At 42.5% G+C, this 21,050-nt stretch overlaps 1 protein-coding gene across 9 annotated transcripts in view; it reads right to left on the bottom strand.

Moving 5' to 3' along the window:
• The window catches only part of CLYBL (citramalyl-CoA lyase), a 253,550-nt gene that overhangs the window by 112,192 nt on the left and 120,308 nt on the right, over nt 1–21,050 (bottom strand). For all 9 annotated transcript variants that reach the window (XR_011259517.1, XR_011259518.1, XR_011259519.1 and 6 more), the window contains exon 2: nt 17,783–17,969. Coding sequence is in view for 5 of the 9 variants with exons in the window: in XM_069601954.1 (XP_069458055.1) it covers nt 17,783–17,969 (187 nt within the window). In the remaining 4 variants the exon portion in view is untranslated. The remainder of the gene's footprint in view (nt 1–17,782; nt 17,970–21,050) is intronic.

Here is a 21,050-nt window from a genome sequence, read left to right as displayed (position 1 = left end):
GAGAGTCAACTACTTGGTCTCTTACCATTTAGTTTCAGACCCTAATTAGTTTAGAATAAATTTCAGAACACTGTACCAAACTCAAAGTAGAAGGCTAACACTGTGTTTCAGTTTACAAAGGTGGAGGGCATTTTCTGGAGGATAAGTGAAGATAAGAGAAAGAGAGGGGACCCAGAAATGATCCTGTGGGCCAGAGAGAGTGGTGAGCAGATTCCCTTTTGTCTTTGGCTATTCACTCTCCTATCATCCTCTCTTCACAAGTGCAGTAGAGTCGGCATTAAAGGGCCTTCTGGGAATGTAAAATTCGAGGGCGGTGAAACGGAGACATATTTCTTCTTGTGCCCCTGACCACCCCCTCCTCCTTCAGACAGGTGACTATCGGGAAGCTTATGGTAGGCCAGATGGGACCAGAGATGCTCTGGCAAATATTGTTTCAAGATGAAGGAGAGGAAAACAAGGAGGCTGACATGTAACATATCAAAGACTATCCAGGCACCAGGAAGTTGAACATGCATCTCAGGGCAACCCAACCTCTTTAAAGATGCAAATTGCAGTCAAACACAGAAAACAGTAGGGTTCTGTTTATCCTTTCACAAAGGGTGCAAACTGCTAATCAGGCTCCATTGCTGGGCTGGCCACTTTGTTTATCAATAAACAGGAAGACAGTTAGACTATAATTTTCTTGCCTAGCACTGGTAGCCAAAAGGAAATGCTGGCAGCTTGGTAGTACTGAGTTCCAGTTGCATCAAAACCCAATTATTATTGTAATAATGTATGAGTGTTTGCAAGTTGCACAGGCGTGCTACACATGTCCCCGGAATCATGTGAAACATATTGGCAGAGAACAAGCTTGGTGATACATGGACTAAGGGGAGCTGTCAAAATAGGCCGGTCCTCCAAGGGCTCAGCTGCGGAGTGCTGTTTAAAAACACACACACGCCGGAGTTAGTGTGGCAGATATGGAAGTCTTCTACATGTAAGACAACACAACAAAAACACGGTTTGACGAATATCAAATGACACATAGGCTCTGAAATGGGAAATTTGATTGGAAGATGCTATAATTGCCACTACAAGCTCTGTTACCACGGAACACTTGTACACCCTTTTAAAGAGATGTTTAAAGTTACTTTCATGTCAGTGGAGCTCCCTGCCTAAGATACTGTAAAATCCCAAATCTAAGATATAGTGCAAGATCTCAAATCTAACATGCAATAAAATTTAATCATACATGTGTTTAGGCATTCAAATTGCCCAAATCGTGACCTTAGATGTTTGTTTCGTTTTGTCTGTATAGATGCTGTATGAGAAATTAAGAGGGGACCTCCCTGGTGATCCAGTGGTTAAGAATCCGACTCACAATGCAGGAGATGTGGGTTCAATTCCTGGTCTGGGAACCAAGACCCCACATTCTGTGGAGCTACTACTGAGCCCAAGCACCGTAACTGCTGCAGGAAGGGGGACCCCTTCCAGGGCCCGAAACTAGGCACTTGTCTAACACTCAGAAATGAACTGTCCGAGGAGACACATGTGCTGACAAAGCAAGAGATTTTATTGGGAAAAGGCACCCAGGTGGAGAGCAGTAGGGTAAGGAAACCCAGGAGAACTGCTCTCTCACATGGCTTGCAGTCTCAGGTTTTATGGTGATTTAATTCGTTTCCAGGTTGTCTTTAGCCAATCATTCTGACTTAAGAGTTCTTCCTGGCGGTGCATGACTTGTTCAGCCAAAATGGATGCCAGAGAGAAGGATTCTGGGAGGTGGTCAGACAGGTGGTGTCTCCTTTTGACCTTTCCTGAACTCTTCTGATTGGTGGAGGCTTATTAGTTCCCTGTTCCTTACCAGGACCTCCTGTCGTAAAACAACTCACGCAAATGGTTACTATGGTGCCTGGCCAGGGTGGGCGGTTTTCAATCAGCATGCTTCCCCTAACACAACTAGAGAGTTCATGCACCACAGTGAAAGATCCTGCGTGATGCAACGAAGACCCCGCATGCCACAACTATGACCAGATGCACTGGTCTTAAAGTAAGAAGGAAATACCTTAAGATACACTTAATTAAATAAAGAAAGAAATTAAGATACACTCCAAGGTTCACATAGCTTGCAAGACAGGGCATGTCAAATATAAAGTACAAAGGAACTATAAGTCCTGTAACAATGCTTCTACTAATGTTGAAATACTAATGATACAAGGGTTAATAACAGTTACTATTCTATTGATCACATGTAATTCACTTGTTCTTGAAATGTTTGCTGAGCACTTGCTACATACTAGGCTCTCTGGTAAGCTGGGGGAGGGGATACCGTGGCACCCTGTTTACAACAGCTGACAGGGAAGTAGACATGGGATAAGTCATTACATTAAGGGGTGATGACTATTATAAGAGGGTATGTGAGCCACTCACTCGTATATGCACCTAAGCAGTCTTTACCGCTATGCCTGGCTCTCCAAGGTGACAACCCAAAGCTACCTACCTTGGCAACTTGAGGTAGGGAACTGTAACTCAATTCTGTTAGGGCAATACTCGTGAAAATGTGGCAGGTTCTCTGTGGCTCTGTTCATAACTCTCATTAGCAACTATAGTGACCAAAAGTGCATCATAGGGTATGAACTGACTGGCTTCCTCACTCCTTAGCTGTGTGCCTTTAGCTAAGTTTGTTAATCTCTCTGTACTTCACTATCCTTGTAATCAATGGGGATAATAACAACACTTCTTTCACAGAGTTTCTGAGACCATGAAATAAGTTATTCCATGCAAAGCAGTTAGGGATAGTGCTGCCACACAGAAAATGCTACGTACTTAGTGTATGCATCCTCAATCACTAAGTCACGTCTGACTTCTGCGACCCCTGTAGCCCACCAGGCTCCTCTGTCCATGGGATTCTCCAGGCAAGAATACTGGAGAGTGGGTTGCCATTTCCTCCTCCAGGGGATCTTCCCCACCTAGGGATTGAACCCACGTCTCCTGCATTTCCTGCACTGACATGTAGATTCTTTTACCACCAAACCACCTGGAAAGTCCATATGTACTCAGTAAACGTTCTCTTTCTTTGTGCTGTGCTCAGATGCTCAGTTGCGTCCAGTTCTTTGTGACCCCATGGACCACAGCCTGACAGGTTCCTCTGTCCATGGGATTCTCCCAGCAAGAATACTGACGTGGGTTGCCATACACTTCTCCAGGGGATCTTCCAGAGCCAGGGATTGAACTTGTGCCTCTTACACCCCTTGCACTGGCAGGCAGATTCTTTACCATTAGCACCACTCTTTCTCTGCTGCTAAGTTGCTTCAGTCGTGTCCGACTCTGTGCAACCCCATAGACGGCAGCCCACCAGGCTCCGCCGTCCCTGGGATTCTCCAGGCAAGAACACTGAAGTGGGTTGCCATTTCCTTCTCCAATGCATGAAAGTGAAAAGTGAAAGTGAAGTCGCTCAGTCGTGCCTGACTCTTAGCGACTCCACGGACTGCAAGTCTTTCTCTAATACTGTTCTAAAACCATCTTCAGCACCTTGGTCAGCTCCAAGAGGCCTGGTCTTCCTTGTTACAGCAGAGCTGGAAAGAATGACTGCGGTGAACTGCCTTTTGTCCCAGGAATGGCCAAAGTTGAAAATATGTATGCAGAATGTCTCCAAGGGGGATATGGAAAACCCGGTCATGGCTTAGTCCAGAGAGGCGTGACTGGTCTGACCAGAGGCAGTTCTTGATCTGGTTCCCCTTAACCCTCTTAAGACTCCAAACTTGGGTTCTTCATACCCACTTCAAGCTCCCTGTTCTCTCACAGACTATTTGGAATAGCCTTTTTTTTTTTTTTTGCATTTATTGACTCTGTCTACTTTGCCTTCTCCCAAGCATTTATCCATCCACAACTCTAGGGAAGAGAAGCTCTTGACATCCCCTCTGCTCTGACACCTGCACCAGGCAGGTCAGACCTTCAGCGTTCCCCTGCTGCTAGGGAAGGGGGGTTAGATGGTGTGGATAAAAGGCTAGTGGAACAGCCTCTTGGTGCTCAAACCTAGCTTTGCTCTTCTATGACACACTGAGAAAACTTGAGGAGTCCGACAGAAGCCCACGTTGATCTCAGGCCAGCCTCCTGGCTCATCTTCCTCTCTTGACTTTTTGCTCTTCTGACCAATGTCTAGGGAGTTCTTTTTGGCCTTGTTATCTGGAGCCAATTAATACTTTGCCCAAGAACATGCTGCTGTTTAGACTAGATCTGGCCAAGGAGGTTAATTTTTCATCAGTGAACAGCGAGCACAGTCACATCAGCGGGAAAAAAAACTGTAAAAACATATCCAAAACAGACAGCATACCTTCAGCAGAGGCATCCTTGAGTTAATTCACAACTTGACATTTGCTCCTGACTAATCCATACTTTCCTTTTCTTCTCCCTTTAAAACACCATCTTTCCTAAACTACAGAGCTGGTATAGAATAAAAATTAAACTATGACCACCCTGGGAAGTTCTAATGTACTTATATCTGGCTTTTATTGAAGTGCAGTTTATTTACAATATTGTATTAATTTCTGCTGTATAGCAAAGTTACTCAGTTAAACATATACATACTCTTTTTCATATTCTTTCCCATTCTAGTGTATTACAGGATATTGAATATAGTTTCCTGTGTTATACAGTTGTTGTTGTTATTTAGTCATATCTGACTCTTTGTGACCCCAGGGACTGTAGCCCATCAGGCTCCTCTGTCCATGGGATTTCCCAGGCAAAAATACTAGAATGGGTTTCCATTTCCTTCTCTAAGGGATCTTCCAGATATAGGGAATCACCCCAAGTCTCCTGTATCAGCAGGCAGAATTCTTTACTGCTGAGCCACCAGGGAAGAGCCATGCTAAACAGTAGGACCTTGTTATTTATCCATCCTATGTATACCAGTTTGCACCTGCTAATTCAGGCTCCTCTTGGCCCCCACCGCTGACCTCCGGCCCAGGGCAGCTCCTCTCAGCCGCGCTCGCTCGTGCACCAGTGCAGCTGCTGTGCTCGTGCGCCATCGCAGCTGCCGCACTGGAAAAGGTCAGTTTTCATCCCAATCCCAAAGAAAGGCAATGCTAAAGAATGCTCAAACTACTGCACAATTGCACTCATCTCACACACTAGTAAAGTAATGCTTAAAATTCTCCAAGCCAGGCTTCAGCAATACATGAACTGTGAAATTCCAGATGTTCAAGCTGGTTTTAGATAAGGCAGAGGAACCAGAGATCAAATTGCCAACATCCAATGGATCATCAAAAAAGCAAGAGAGTTCCAGAAAAACATCTATGCCTGCTTTATTGACAATGCCAAAGCCTTGACTGTGTGGAAAATTCTGAAAGAGATGGGCATACCAGACCACCTGACCTGCCTCTTGACAAACCTGTATGCAGGTCAGGAAGCAACAGTTAGAACTGGACATGGAACAACAGACTGGTTCCAAATAGGAAAAGGAGTCCGTCAAGGCTGTATATTGTCATCCTGCTTATTTAACTTATATGCAGAGTACATCATGAGAAACGCTGGGCTGGATGAAGCACAAGCTGGAATCAAGATTGCCGGGAGAAATATCAATAACCTCAGATATGCAGATGACACCACCCTTATGGCAGAAAGTGAAGAACTAAAGAGCCTCTTGATGAAAGTGAAAGAGGAGAGTGAAAAAGTTAGCTTAAAGCTCAATATTCAGAAAAATAAGATCATGGCATCTGGTCCCATCACTTTATGGCAGATAGATGGGGAGACAGTGGAAACAGTGGCTGACTTTATTTTTTTGGGCTCCAAAATCACTGCAGATGGTGACTGCAGCCATGAAATTAAAAGACGCTTACTACTTGGAAGGTAAGTTATGATCAACCTAGATAGCGTATTAAAAAGCAGAGACATTACTTTGCCAACAAAGGTCCGTCTAGTCAAGGCTATGGTTTTTCCAGTGGTCATGTATGGATGTGAGAGTTGGACTATAAAGAAAGCTGAGCGCCAAACAATTGATGCTTTTGAACTGTGGTGTTGGAGAAGACTCGAGAGTTGCTTGGACTGCAAGGAGATCCAACCAGTCCATCCTAAAGGAGATCAGTCCTGGGTGTTCATTGGAAGGACTGATGTTGAAGCTGAAACCCCAATACTTTGGCCACTTGCTGTGAAGAGCTGACTCATTGGAAAAGAACCTAATGCTGGGGAAGATTGAGGGCAGGAGGAGAAGGGGACAACAGAGGATGAGATAGTTGGATGGCATCATCGACTTGATGGACAAGGGTTTGGGTGGCCTCCGGGAGTTGGTGATGGACAGGGAGGCTTGGCGTGCTGCAGTTCATGGGGTCACAAAGAGTAGGACACAACTAAGTGACTGAACTGAACTGAATTCAGGCTCTCAATCCTTCCCTCCCCCACCCTCTCCTCCCTGGCGCTCTATGCCTGTGAATCTCTTTGTGTCTCATAGGTACATTCATTTGTGTCATATTTTAGATTTCACATATAAATGATATCATATGGTATTTGCCTGCCTTTCTGACTTACTTTCCAAAGCATGATAATCTCTAGGTCTATCCATGTTGCTGTGAATAGCATTATTTCATTCTTTTTTATGGCTGAGTAATATTCCATTATATATATATATATATATATATATATATAGGTACATACATACATATTTGGAATCAGTCTGTTTTTTCGTGTCTGGTTCTAACTGTTGCTTCTTGACTCACATACAGATTTCTCAGAAGGCTGTAAGGTGGTCTGGTATTCCCATCTCTTTAAGAATTTTTCACGGTTTGTTGTGATCCACACAGTCAAAGGCTTTAGAGTAGTCAGTGAAGCAGATGTTTGTCTGGAATTCTCTTGCTTTTTCTATGATCCAGCGGATGGTGGCAATTTGATCTCTGGTTCCTCTGCCTTGTCTAAATCCAGCTTGAACATCTGGACATTCTCAGTTCACATACTGTTGAAGCCTAGCTTGGAAAATTTTGAGCATTACTTTGCTAGTTTTCTGAGGAACCTCCACATTCTTTTCCATAGTGACTGTGCCAACTTACATTCCCACCAGCAGTATAAGAGAGTTCCCTTTTCTCCATACCCTCTCCAGCATTTATTATTTGTAAACTTTTTAATGGTGGCCATCCTGACTGGTGTGAGGCGGTACCTCGTTGCAGTTTTGATTTGCATTTCTCTAATAAGCAGCAATGATGAGCACCTTTTCATGTGCCTGTTGACTATCTGTATGTACGTCTTCTTTGGAGAAATGTCTATTTAGGTCTTCTGTCCATTTTTCAACTGGGTTGTTTGCTATAAAGTGGTTTGAGCTGTTTGTATATTTTGGAAATTAAGCTGTTGTTGGTCACATCATTTGCAAATATTTTCTCCCAGTCATGGCTTCCTTTGCTGTACAGATTCTTGTAAATTTGGTTAGGTTTCATTTGTTTACTTTTTATTTCTATTGCCTTGGGAGACTGACCTAAGAAAACACTGGTACAATTTATATCAGAGGATATTTTGCCTATGTTCTCTTCTAGGAGTTTTATGGTATCATGTCTTATATTTAAGTCCTTAAGCCATTTTGAGCTTATTTTTGTGTATGGTGTGAGGGTGTGTTCTAATTTCAGTGATTTACCCTCAGCTGTCCAACTTTTCCAATACTGTTTTCTGAAGAGAACGTCTTTTCCCTTTGTATGTTCTTGCCTCCTTTGTCGATGATTAATTATCCACAGGTGTATAGGGATGTTATTTCTTGTCTCTCTAAATCAGAATTTTAAATTCTGCCTTAAAATATACCCACTAATTCATTACTGAAAACACAGTGGTATTTAATACTTTGATATGAGCTGCTATTGTTGTTCAGTTGCCCAGTCGTGTCCAACTCTTTGCAACCCCATGGACTGCAGCATGCCTGGCTTTGTTGTCCCTCACTATCTCCTAGAGTTTGCCCAAGTTCATGTCCATTGCATCAAAGATGCCATTCAACCATCTCATCCTCTGATGCCCTCTTCTCCTTCTGCCCTCAGTCTTTTCCCAGCATCAGAGACTTTTCCAGTGGGTCAGCTGTTTGCTCAGATGACCAAACCACTGGAGTGACAGCTTTAGCATCAGTCCTTTCAACGAGTATTCAGGTGATATGACCTATGGCCACCCAAATAAGCGAACCGGGACAAAACCCAGTTCTTTGGAATCAAGCACTTGCCCTGCAGGATTTCCAGCTGTGTCTGCTTTCCGCCTGTGTCCCCGTATTCTGGTGGCGGCTTTGTGCGCTTGGTTCTTTGGTCACTGAGATTTAGCAAACTGAAACATCTTGGGCTTCTTTAGTGAAACCCACCTGTGTTCCCCTGATTAAAAAGAACAGACTTCAACTGGTAACCAAAGTTGGAATAAATAAGCCGACTGGTTTTCACTCTAGTCTCCAAGCTATTTCTTACTTCATTTCAGAGGAAACGGCTACAGTTTCGACTTTGATCAAGTTTGGCTTATTTAAGCTAAGTTCCTTTCTTTCAACCTGAATTTTAGACCTGGGCTTTCCATAGGCAGGTATATCATGTTATAGACACTCCATCTTACTTAATTGGATTCTTATAAATTGCTGGAAAAGATATAACCGGCAATTTGAAGCCTGTATCTCTTTGTATAAAGAGATTTTGCTGAGCTTATGAAATGGAAATTGCTGACTATTAAGACTGTAATAAAGGTATTTGAATCCTTGCACTAAGAAGATGCCCAGTTTGAAGAATAAAACAATGGGAGTTGCGGGGGTGGGTGGTGGCAGTGAGTTTTTGTTGTTGCTGTTTTACCAATTACTCCACAAAAGGGAAAGACTATTTAAGGCTACAAAGAGATTAATAAAAGACTGGAAATATTTGACTGCTTTTATGAAAACTTGGATTGGTTTTCATATCAGAACCTTTAAGGATCAAAAAGACCTTGCAGAGTTCCTAAGCACATTTCATCTCTCCATACTGTTCCCAAAAGACTCACAGACACCAAAATTCCTATTGAAGAATCTCCCAAGCACTCAAGTCTTTTAATAAAAGCAAGGTCCCTGGGAGAGGAACCTTCCCATCCTAATTTCACTCCCCTATTGAAGAGGCGTTGGCTCCCCACACCCTGTATACACTGAATCATTTACTGAATGTCAGTTAGCTTTCTCCCTGTTGGGACAACACACCTCCTTGCCACTCTACTATTTTATTTCAACCAAAGTGAAAGCATTGGAGTATTTAAAATTTAACCCAGTCGATTTGTGTATGCATATAGTAAGTGTAAATGGGGGCTTAATGTCTATGTACCTATGTGTGAGAGCACACACACTTGCACAGGAGAGCCAAATGAGAGAGCACAAATTAGAATATATAAGCTCAGGGAAGAAAAAAAGGTTAGGAAAAAAAAGGCAATTAAAAGCTTTACAGAGGAACTCAAGGGTTAACTGATTTAACGTGAAGAGTGTCAGGAACTCATATTTATATTACTTGAAGATTAAAGATAAGTCAACAACCTTGATTGATATTTGATATTGATATTTGTGTTTTGTTTTTGGTTTTTTGGCCAAGTGGCATGTGAGATCTTAGCTCCCTGACCAGGAATGGAACCTGTGCCCCTTGCAGTGGAAGAGCAGAGTCTTAACTGTTGGACTCCCAGGGAAGTTCAATATTTCGTGTTTCTTAATGAGCAACTCATGGTTGCTTCCCTGGTGGCTCAGACCGTAAAGAATCCGCCCACAATGCAGAAGACCCAGGTTCGATCCCTGGGTTGGGAAGATCCCCTGGAGAAGGAAATGGCAAACCATTCCAGTATCCTTGTCCGGAAAATCCCATGGATGGGGGAGTCTGGTGGGCTACAGTCCACGGGATTACAAAGAGTCACACACGACTGAGTGACTAACACTTTCACTTTTCACACTTGCAAATGGGCTTCCCTGGTGGCTCAGAGGTAAAGAATTCACCTGCAGTGCAGGAGATGCGGTCCATGGGGTCACGAAGAGGCGGGCACAACTGAAGAGACGGAGCACGCACACACGCTTGCAAATGCGATGACTCCTGGGTTCTGCAGACTCTGACAGGTAACTATAGGAGTCCTGGTAAGAAGCGCTCTCTCTGCAGAGTACTGAGAAAGTGGTTTATCGTGGGGAACAAAGGTGTACTCCCCTCATCTCTATGGTGTTACTTCCAACTGTCTCTCTACAACCACAATCCTTTAGGCCTTACATAGGTCCTTGTATCCAGGATGGATGGAGGGAAGCAATCAGATAATGTGGCCTAGGGCTTCCCTGGTGGTCCAGTGGTAAAGAATCCACCTGCCAGTGCTGGGGACGTGGGTTCGACCCCTGATTCTAGAAGAGCCCACATGCCGCAGAGCAACTAAGCCTGTGCACCACAGCTGCTAAGCCCTTGTTTCTTAGAGCTCTGCAACAAGAGAAGCCACTGCAATGAGAAGGCCGAGCATCGCAGCTGAGAAGCGGCCCGATCACTGCAACTACAGAAAGCCTGTGCACAGCAACCAAGACCCAGCAAAGCCAGTAAGAAATAAGTCTTTACAACAAACAAAAGCAACAAAGAACATGGCCCTGGGCGGGGGGCGGGGGCAGTGATCTTCTGGGGTTTCTGTAGCACTGACGGTTACTTAGGAGGCAAATAGCTTCCCCTTGCTTTTCACAATCGACAAGATAGCCCTCCTGGCAGCCCAAGGGGCTCCACATGCAGAGCGGAGGGAGGGGAAGGGAGCTGCTTCTCCAACCCCTCACCGACCATGGGCTCCCCTCAACTGCTAAGGGCACCCCTCCTCCAACACCCCAGCCCCAGTCGGGGCTGTCCTCCTGGTCTGTTTCCCAGAACTGAGAATGGTGCTGTGCAAGGGTATTCTCAGGGGAGAAAGGCCTTCAGAGTCAGCCACCTTCCTCCACCCTTCTCTTACTCCTTTCTGTCAAGGACCCAGCACAGAGATGCAAAGTGAAAATCTACTGCTTAGCTGCTTGCGAAAGATAATTTTCTCTTTGTTTTCCTGAGGAAAAAAATTAAGTAAGATCTTTCTAAGATAGCTGTTTCGAGCCCCCTAGTGTTAAGAAATCTGTGAAGGTGCTTGAAAGAAAAAGTGGTTATTTTGCTGTCCCTAGAGTCTTTTCTTTGTCTACAATAGTGGAGAGAGAGGCTAAAAAAAAATTAATAATAATAATAGCAAACCTGGCAAATTCTGTGACATTTAGAGCAAAAACTTACCTGTGCCAAAACATTACCCTGTGAGAGTCAGGAATCCAGAGTACAAACCAATACCAGTAACCCTCGGCATTCTAAGCAAGCATCAGTGACTTGAGTTGATGCATCAGACTCTTGGCCAGGGTTGCAGCTAAGACAATTGCTCTGAGGTATTTATCAACTACTCATTCAACGCATTATATGCCAGGCACTGTCCTAAGAAGCACTTTACAAGTACCCACCCACCCACTTAATATAATTTTGTGGGGGTAGATACTGTTGTTACCATTACTGCCTTCATTTTACAGATGAGGAAACTGAGGCACAGAGAGATGGGCTAAAGTCCATTTGTCCAAGGTCACACTGTTAGGACAAGCTGATGTCAGACTCCAGACACCAGAATCCAACAGTCTGGCTCCATAGTCTGTTCTTGACCATCAAATTACTTGAAAGAGACACCTTAAGGAATATGCTAAATATCCATTCTCTTAAATCTTCTAAGCTTCATTATTTTAAAAACGACATGGCTGCTTCTTTAGAAAAGCAGTATTTATCTAGCACTTGCAAGTTTGCAAAATGCTTTTCTATTTGCGCCTCACAGCTAGCCCTGTGGTGGGTAGTACAGGATTCTTTATTACCAATCTCATGGGACAGATAAAGAAACAGAGCCTCATAAACTACAGGACTCAAGTTCCCTGGATAAATAGTGTTGAAATTGGGACCTTTACGTGGATTGTCTGTTGTCAAGCCCTCTACCCTTTCCACTGACCTGGGTTGTTGGTCTCAAATCAAGTTGCCTATGAGTAACAGCCCAGATTTCACTAGCTCAGGTTCCCATAGAAAAGCCTTCTTCAAGTCACAACTCAGAGCTCCTCCTTTGGCTTCCTGAAGGATCCATGTAAGACCCTCATGATCCTACTCTCCAAATATACTCCCGCTCTTTACAAATCAAATTAGGAAAAAATCAGATTGTACATAAGTTGCTTCTGTCCTTCACAGGGAAACCTCTTCTCAGAAACTCCTGGAAGGTGTCCTCACCCAAATGTACTCAGATATAAAAACTCAGACAACAGGATATCCAACCCAGCTGAGAAGAGAAGGAATTCCCAGGGTGGGAGAAAGGTGAGTTTGGGATTGCAACTATGCTACAGGCCTGAAGGACAGCTACTTCAGACTTGAGGGGATCGGAAGAGTCAAGGAGAGAGTTCTCCAAGAAGATGAAACTGAAAAAATACCAGATGCTTTTAAACATATTAAGAGGAAATTCAGACAATTAGGAAGAGGTGGGTTTTGCATTAGCAACAGCTGAATAGAAAAATAAACCAGGCGGAAAAAAAGATAACTATGAACTCCAGGGAAAACAACAGGCTGGCAGAAAAGGAAAGGTGATCAGTTTATTACTATGTGACTCAACTCTGCTATTTTTTACACTGAACACCAATCTCATCAAAGTTACATAGAACTGTATTAGGACAACTGAAGGATGGGAAAGGTTCACATGCAATGGGGACAGGGTGGTAGTGGGGTGAGAAACAGTTCCCATAGCATGGAGTCAATATCATGCCTGAAGTTGAAAAGATAATTCAAAAAGTGTATTGTTTAGAGACAAGGGACCATGCCACTCTCTTTGTTCTCCTCCTGCTTGCCATGGTGCCTGGTTGAGTAGGTACTCAATATTTACTGAGTATTTCAGTTTACACATTGAAACGTTAAACAAAGTTAAATATTTACTCAGCTAAAATAGCAGCCCAGGAGCCCTGCCTCTATCAATTTCACTCCTACCTTCTTGGCCTCACCCAGCGTCATGGAGATTCACCAGAAATCTCTGCATTACTTGGCTTCTTTTCACTGTGTCCCAGCAAGCAGTGGCTTAGACAGCCTTGTATCTCCTCATGTATTTAAGAAGGAAAAGGAGAAGATAAGAGGGGAGTGGAGATGGTCTTTTCATCATCCATGCTTGGAAGGTGAGCTGGTAGGCCATCCCTGACATGAAGGAGCTGCTTAAACACAAATTGGATTAACAGGACAGGATTAGAGACTGCTGGAAGGTATTATATACTTATAAACTGCTCTGCTGAAGTGCCTCTTGTTTTCATTACAAGCCCACACTCCATAGAACCAGTCAGATGAAATATGGAATTGGTCAGTTACTAAAAATAGAAATAAAATGAAACATATAAAATGAAGTGACTAAGCTTTAATAATGCCAAGAAAGTTGAATTAGGCAATAAGAGTTCAGTTTAGCCAAACCATAACTAGATCATTTGAAATGAGAGTTTTAACATGGTAAGAAGTAAACATTAAAATGGTCTCTATCTCCTCCATCAAGAGGAATAATATTCAACAAGAAATATGATTAAAAGGTGACTTCAAGAAAGGAAAAAGAATAAGAGCTACATCAGAAGTTTCAGACTTATCTGGACATTTCAAATGAATTTAAGTCACCAAGTTTAAATGCACTAAAATCCTAAAAGACTGGAAGAATTTGCAGATGTGAATACAATGCTTCTGTCGGTGATCTTTGAGAAACTGCAGAGTATACAAAGGTGACAAAAGATAAAGAGAAGCCAAGGTACTAACTTTCAGAGAAAGGAGGAATAGATTATATAATATGAGCTATGTAATATCCCATCACTTCCTGGCAAATACATGGGGAAACAGCGTCAGACTTTATTTTGGGGGGCTCCAAAATCACTGCAGATGGTGACTGCAGCCATGAAATTAAAAGACGCTTACTCCTTGGAAGGAAAGTTATGACCAACCTAGACAGCATATTGAAAAGCAGAGACATTATTTTGCCAACAAAGATCCGTCTAGTCAAGGCTATGGTTTTTCCAGTGGTCATGTATGGATGTGAGAGTTGGACTATAAAGAAAGCTGAGTGTCAAACAATTGATGTTTTTGAACTGTGATGTTGGAGAAGACTCTTGAGAGTCCCTTGGACTGCAAGGAGATCCAACCAGTCCATCCTAAAGGAGATCAGTCCTGGGTGTTCTTTGGAAGGCCTGATGCTAAAGCTGAAACTCCAATACTTTGGCCACCTGATGTGAAGAGTTGACTCATTGGAAAAGACCCTGATGCTGGGAGCGACTGGGGGCAGGAGGAGAAGGGGACGACAGAGGATGAGATGGCTGTATGGCATCACCAACTCGATGGACATGAGTCTGAGTGAACTCCGGGAGTTAGTGATGGACAGGGAGGCCTTGCGTGCTGCAATTCATGGGGTCACAAAGAGTCGGACACAACTGAGAGACTGAACTGAACTGAACTGAATATGCCAACAAGTGAACTTGAGGCTGATTCCTGGCAAAAATTCAGGAGGTTCAAATCTTGGTTCTGCCATATAATGGCACTGTGTTCCTGGACCCTGGACAAAGTTTTATATAAGGAGTAAACAAGATAATTAAAGTATTTATTATAGCACCTCTTACATTCTCAGTACATGGTAGCTATTACCATTTTTCTATCTGCAGCACTTCAAAGTGAAGGTGGTAATGACGAGGCAGTACTGACAGGGGTTCTTCAAGATCAAGTCTCATCTACTTAAACTCATTTTTTTGGAGAGATGGAGGTACAGGGAGAGAGAAGGCATTGCTAAACCATGTAGATCAGAAAGGAGTCTTCATCTTGAAACACATTAGGTAAAAATCTCTTGTCTCTTCTTGTGAAAAGACTGGATTTTAAGAGAATCAGGTGACTGAATAACCATCTTCACAGAACTCATTCATGAACCTGACCTCTCCATGCTTCAGCTTCCTCATATGTGCTGTGCTTAGTCACTCAGGCGTGTTCAACTCTTTGCGACCCCATGGACTGTAGCCCACCAGGCTCCTCTGTCCATGGGATTCTCCAGGCAAGAGTACTGGAGTGGGGATGGAGTTTAGGGTGGGCAAATTGTGCCCACTGTCTTGGTGAAGATGTGCAGACAGTCAGAACAGTGCAGTTCTCAGTGCACCTAAAATTGGTGTTACCTCCAGGGGATCTTCCCGACCCAGGGACTGAACCTGAGTCTCCTGTGTCTCCTGCCTTGCAGGTAGATTCTTTACCCGCTGAGCCATTAGGGAAGCCTTCCTTATCTGTATACGGAGTATAATAATAGTAACTCAATGGGATGTTATGCAAATTGAAACCTTTAGAACAATGCTTAGCATTTAGTCACCACTATATAAATGTCTGTTAAGGGACTTCCCTGGTGGTCCAGTGGTTAAGGCCCTGCACTTCCAATGCAGGGGTTATGGGAAAATACAACTCCACATTCTGCCTGGTGTGGCCAAAAAAAAAAAAAATGTTTGTTAAATAAACTTGAATAGAAGTTTCTAGCGGCATGTTTGCATAGCACTTGGCTCCAACCTCTTCAACATCTCTATCAGAAACCTGTCAAATTTTTGTACAGGGTGCTGGTCAAGTTCTCAGATAACATAAATGTTGGATGAGGAAATCAAAACCCAAAAAGACATTGACAGGCTGGGGCTATGAAATGAAATATATGAGATAAAATTAAGTCCTGAGTAAAAATTTTAAGAGAAAAAATGTGTTTTACAAGTGCTGGCCTGGCCTACCAGAACTCTCTGTGGGTAAGAAAAGGAAATTTGCTTGACTCCAAGTACAGCATGTGTATAATAGTGTGTCTGGCAGTTAACACCAATTTTAGGTGCACTGAGAACTGCACTGTTCTGACTGTCTGCACATCTTCACCAAGACAGTGGGCACAATTTGCCCACCCTAAACTCTTCTCCCCTCGCCCCTCCTTAGGTTCCTCCTAAGTAGTGGCTCCAGGTATTTGGATGCGCTTCAGAATGCAGACTAACAGTAAGCAAACATGAGGCAGGAATGAACCATATTTCCAACTCAACTGGGTGGCAGGAAACATCCTTGGGTAGGAATGGGAAGATAGCCTCAAGGTTTGTGAAGAAATATAATTAGAAGTTTATCAGAGCACCGAATGGCTCACTGTGCTACATGCTAAAATAAATTCCCCTCTAATCATGATTACTACAGGATTTATCTAATCTATTTCCTATAGGAAATCAAACTACTCGAGGGCATTTTATCAAACTTACTCCTTGTTATAATCCCTGTCCCTGACAAAAGAAGATTTTTGTCATCCCATGGTACAGATAAGAAATTGAGGCAAAGAAGTAGAGTGAATCGCCCTGGGTCACAAAGAACTAGAACTACAATTTAGTATCTAATCTTAGAGTGGCTATGTGAGTTCTGGAAGGAAGAATACTGGAATCATATTACATCCTTCAAGAAAAGCCCTATTTACCTTAATCTGTGGAAGAAGATTAATTGTATTTTCCTCGGCGCATGCCAAAGATGTTGGGTAGATGCTTTAGATTCCACGTGTTTATTCTAATCCTTTACCATATACTTGTAAAGCCTTGGTGTCACCATTAGAAAGATGCTGGAAACTAACTTTAAAAAAAAATAAGGCCACTATTGGTTTGCTAGAATCTCCAGGGAAACAATTAATCAAAAAAGTTGTATAGGACAAATATGCTATTTCAGATCACCAAGGCAAAGAAACTATCCACATAGATAAAACTTCAGATGGCCAGCTCCTCTGCGCCTCCAGCCCAACCTCACTGTCGAGGGACTGGACAGGGGAAGGTCGAGGGAAAACATGTTTTTAATTTAAAAAGTTCCGTGGCAACATCAGTTATTATAATGATTTATGTGTTTTACCCAATTATTTGAACAAATCTGTGTTCATTATAAAAACCTAGAAAATGAAGATAAGCAAACCAAAATGAAACAAAAGGCATTCATCATGTTACCAGCCAGCAAGGACCTTTTGTACCTGTTTACAAACTGGGTATTTTTTAAGACGCATTTCTCTGATCAGGCCATGAGAAAACCAGCTAGAACCTGCAAGTTTGAAGTTCTGTGTGTAGTTTCCCTTTAACTATGGAGGGAAAACAGTGACTTACCCATTGAAGACTATTTGTTATTGGCACTTGTCCCGGAAAAGATAAGGTCACTCACTACACTTTTTACCTGGCAGTAAAAAGACATAAATTCCTAATTTCATCTTATTGATCTGAAAAATTCATACCATAAGTCTAGGATTAACTGATTTACTTAAACCAGCAAATATCACAGCCGAAACAGATTGAGAATCGAATTCTCTTTCTTTTTAAGCATATATCTCTGTATCTATACACACACACATAATCATATATACTGAAGATCACAGTTTTAAATATATTTTGGCTGGATTCCTCCTGTCTCTTGGAGAAAAGAACCATACACATTCAGAACCCATACAAGGGCTGGTCAAGAATATATCGCATGCTGATATATTGTTCTTAGTTGCTCAGTCGTGTTCAGCTCTTTGCAACCTCAAAGACTGTAGCCCACCAGGCTCCTCTGTCCATGGGATTCTCCAGCAAGAATACAGGAGCGGGGTTGCCATTTCCTTCTCCAGGGGATCTTCCTGACTCAGGGATCAAACCTGGGTCTTCTGCATTGCAGGCGGATTCTTTACCATCTGAGCCACCAGGGAAGCCCATGAGTATATTAGTAATTAGCACACAGTGAATATGGGACACTCTTTCCAAATCGTGAGCAATGCTACCAAATTTCAATGCATTTCTGTTTTCCACTTGAAGGAAAAATCATGCTGTTACCTTTTTGTTCACAGCTACACCATCCTCACAGTCGAGCACCGCACAGTCTACATTCAGGGAGGGAATCTTGTTTATCTTCTTTTCATCATTGCCAGGTACGTACAGCACGGCCCTCCGGGGGATGTACTTGTGGCTGAGTGAGGAACTGCATCCAAGCCTGGACACATCAGCTGCCAGGGACGCTTTCCTGCAGGAGACATAATTCAAGTTAGTCCAGAATAGAATTTACTTACAGACTTTTGAAAGACCTTATTTAAATGCAAAATTAAAAGAGAAAACATGGATAATTTTTTAGAATTACCACAGAACATAATCACACATAACGACTAGGAAAATAATTATAGAAATAATCAAGAAACAGAATGTCATTTTGGCTGAGGTCTAAAAAATATATAACACGGTTTACTGACACAACCTTCTGAGAAAAGAAGGAGGGTGTACCTATCTCCTGTTGGAAAAACCCTTCCAGCATTAATATACTGTCTGGGTAACATCCATGGAAGAAAAGTAAGCAAATTTATATCCAAAAGCTCGCAAAGAGTAAAACTACCTACAATTATATGAAAGTAAAAAGTAGAAAATAAACAATCTAGGGACTTCCCTGGTAGTCCAGTGGCTAAGACTCCATGATCCCAGTGCAGGGGGCCTGGGTTCCATCCCTTGTCAGGGAACTAGATCCCACATGCCACAACTAGAATAATCCCACAGACCACAACAAAAACTGAAAATCCCAAGTGGCAAGTAAGACCTGGAACTGCCAAAATAAATAAATATTTTTAAAAACGAAAAAGAAAGTAAACTATACATGTAAGCAAAATCTATGGCTCTCTCCCTGATAGTGAATCTTTTTAAGTAGACAAGTGATTTGCGTTCAATTTTAACAACAAAGAGGAATAGCTACTTCTTAAGACAGTAGAAAGGTGAATAAGAAAAGACCATTAGTAATAATAGCTCTATAATTATGGTCAACTTGACTGCTGAAAATCTCAGATTCTTCATGTGTAAAAGTAATACTCACCTTGCAGTTTGTTGAGAAAATTAAGTTACAGGAAATAATGTATAAGAAGCGATCAGTTAGAGCCTGGGGGCTATCAGCTTGATGTGGTTGTGGGTGCGGCAGGCATGGCCGCCATCGCTACTGCTCTTCCTGGAGACACTCCAGCTCCAGCAGCCTGCCTGCTTGGAAATTCTGTTCTCTCCTCGCTTCTCCTACTGTACTAAGTTTAGCCTCCTGCGGAAATGAGAAGCGTTGGCTGAAAGCTCCTGTAGCTCACTGCAGCCCTTGCCCCTAACCTGGTCTGAGTTTGGTCCTGTGGACAAACCATGTTTTAGCCCATAATACACGGCAAGGGAAAATGAAATCAGTTCTCACCAAGACCAGTTAGATCATTTGAGGTACCCTGTGTAAAGGGCTTTCCTGGTGGCTCAGTGGTAAAGAATCCACTTGCCAATGCAAGAGACTTGGGTCAGGAAGATCCCCTGGAGAAGGGAACAGCAACCCACTAAGTATTCTCGCCTGGGAAATCCCATGGACAGAGAAGACTAGCAGGCTACAGCCCATAGGGTCGCAAAAGCAACCTAACAACAAGAATCCTGTTTAAAATGAAAATGCAGAGCCCTTGTTCAAAATGTATGCAGAATTTCAAGACGGAAATAGAAGAACATCATACGAAGCACCAGACCCTTCTAAGCATAGGGCCTCTGTGACCATGCAGGTCGCACACCCATGAAACTAGCCCTGCTCCTAAGAGATGGAGCTATACGTCATGAAAATCCCGGTCAAGGAAAGGTTAAAGCCCCAGCAAACTTGGGAACACCCTAATGTGTTACTCCCCCAGGGTAAATAGCATCATCCTTCTAAAAGTATGTCAGCTATACTCTCCGTGAAAGCTCTTGACATTTGGTAGTTATCTGAAGTTAATTCCATCAAATATTTTATACAGTTATAACATTTTGCCATATTAGTGTAGCTTGTGACAATGTATACCAAGAAAAATCAGAATCTCCTTGGTGGCCCATCAGTTTTGTGAGGGCCCCCTTATTTGCTTTTATAGCATATCTTAATAAAACTTGAGTCTGAGTCTTATTTTTCTATAACATAAGCATTGTGCTATGTGAGCTATGGTGACAAATAGATGGATTTTAAAAGTGTATGTATATTACAAGAAAAATTGATGCTTTTGAACTGTGTTGCTGGAGAAGACTCTTGGGAGTCCCTTGGATTGCAAGGAGATCAAACCAGTCAATCCTAAACGAAATCAACCCTGAATATCCATTGGAAGGACTGATGCTGTAGCTCCAATACTTTGGCCACCTGATGCAAAGAGCTGACTCATTAGAAAAGACTCTGATGCTGGGAAAGATGGAGGGCAGGAGGAGAAAGGGGTGACAGAGGATGAGATGGTTACATGGCATCATCAACTCTATGGACATGAGTGTGAGCAAACTCCGGGCGATAGTGAAGGACACGGAAGCCTGGCATGTTGCAGTCCATGGGTCGCAAAGAGTTGGACATGATTGAGCGACTAAACAACAACAAAATTACAAGACATTTTACTTAGTATTTGATAAATATATTTGATATAGATATTTGATATCTCTAGATATAGCTAGTGTATTTAATATAAAATACACCAGATAATTGAAGAATTCTAAAAGTATCCATCATCATTTCATATTGATTGACATATCTGGTTTATCTTTAAAAAGAGAAAATATAATGAATAGCAACAACCATGTTTGACTTATTCATACTGGAAACCAGAATTTGCAACATATACATTTCCTTTAAAAATGGCAAAAAATGCAATCAAAAGAGATAAAATTTTTATTTACCAGGAAATTCTTAGGGCAATTCTCATGAGGATTTATTGTGACTGCATGCGTAAAAACCAAAGAGACCTTCATTTCATGAAAACTGAGATTTCCTCCGTGTGAAATAGCTTCTGACTGCCAATGTGGATCCAGTCACTGTGGTCTCCAAGCCACGCCGCCTGAGTGTAAAAGCTGGAGCCACACAGACATGGCTGACAGGTCACACCACCATGACGTTAAACATCCCGAGGGCAAATCATTCTTAGGATGTTCATATGATGTATAATTTTTAAAACAGAAAACCATTTTTAAGTCTTCTGCTACTGCTCGAGGTGTTTCTGCTGGTTTCCCAGATAAAGACTCCTATGACCACTGAAACATTGTTTCCCTCTTATCCCTGCTCAAACACTGTCAACAGCTCCCCATTACCTACAGGATTCAGCTCAGGCTCAGC

Source organism: Ovis canadensis, chromosome 10 (assembly GCF_042477335.2).
Source record: "Ovis canadensis isolate MfBH-ARS-UI-01 breed Bighorn chromosome 10, ARS-UI_OviCan_v2, whole genome shotgun sequence".
Classification (NCBI taxonomy): Eukaryota; Metazoa; Chordata; class Mammalia; order Artiodactyla; family Bovidae; genus Ovis; species Ovis canadensis.
This window is presented reverse-complemented; position numbering and strand designations above follow the sequence as displayed.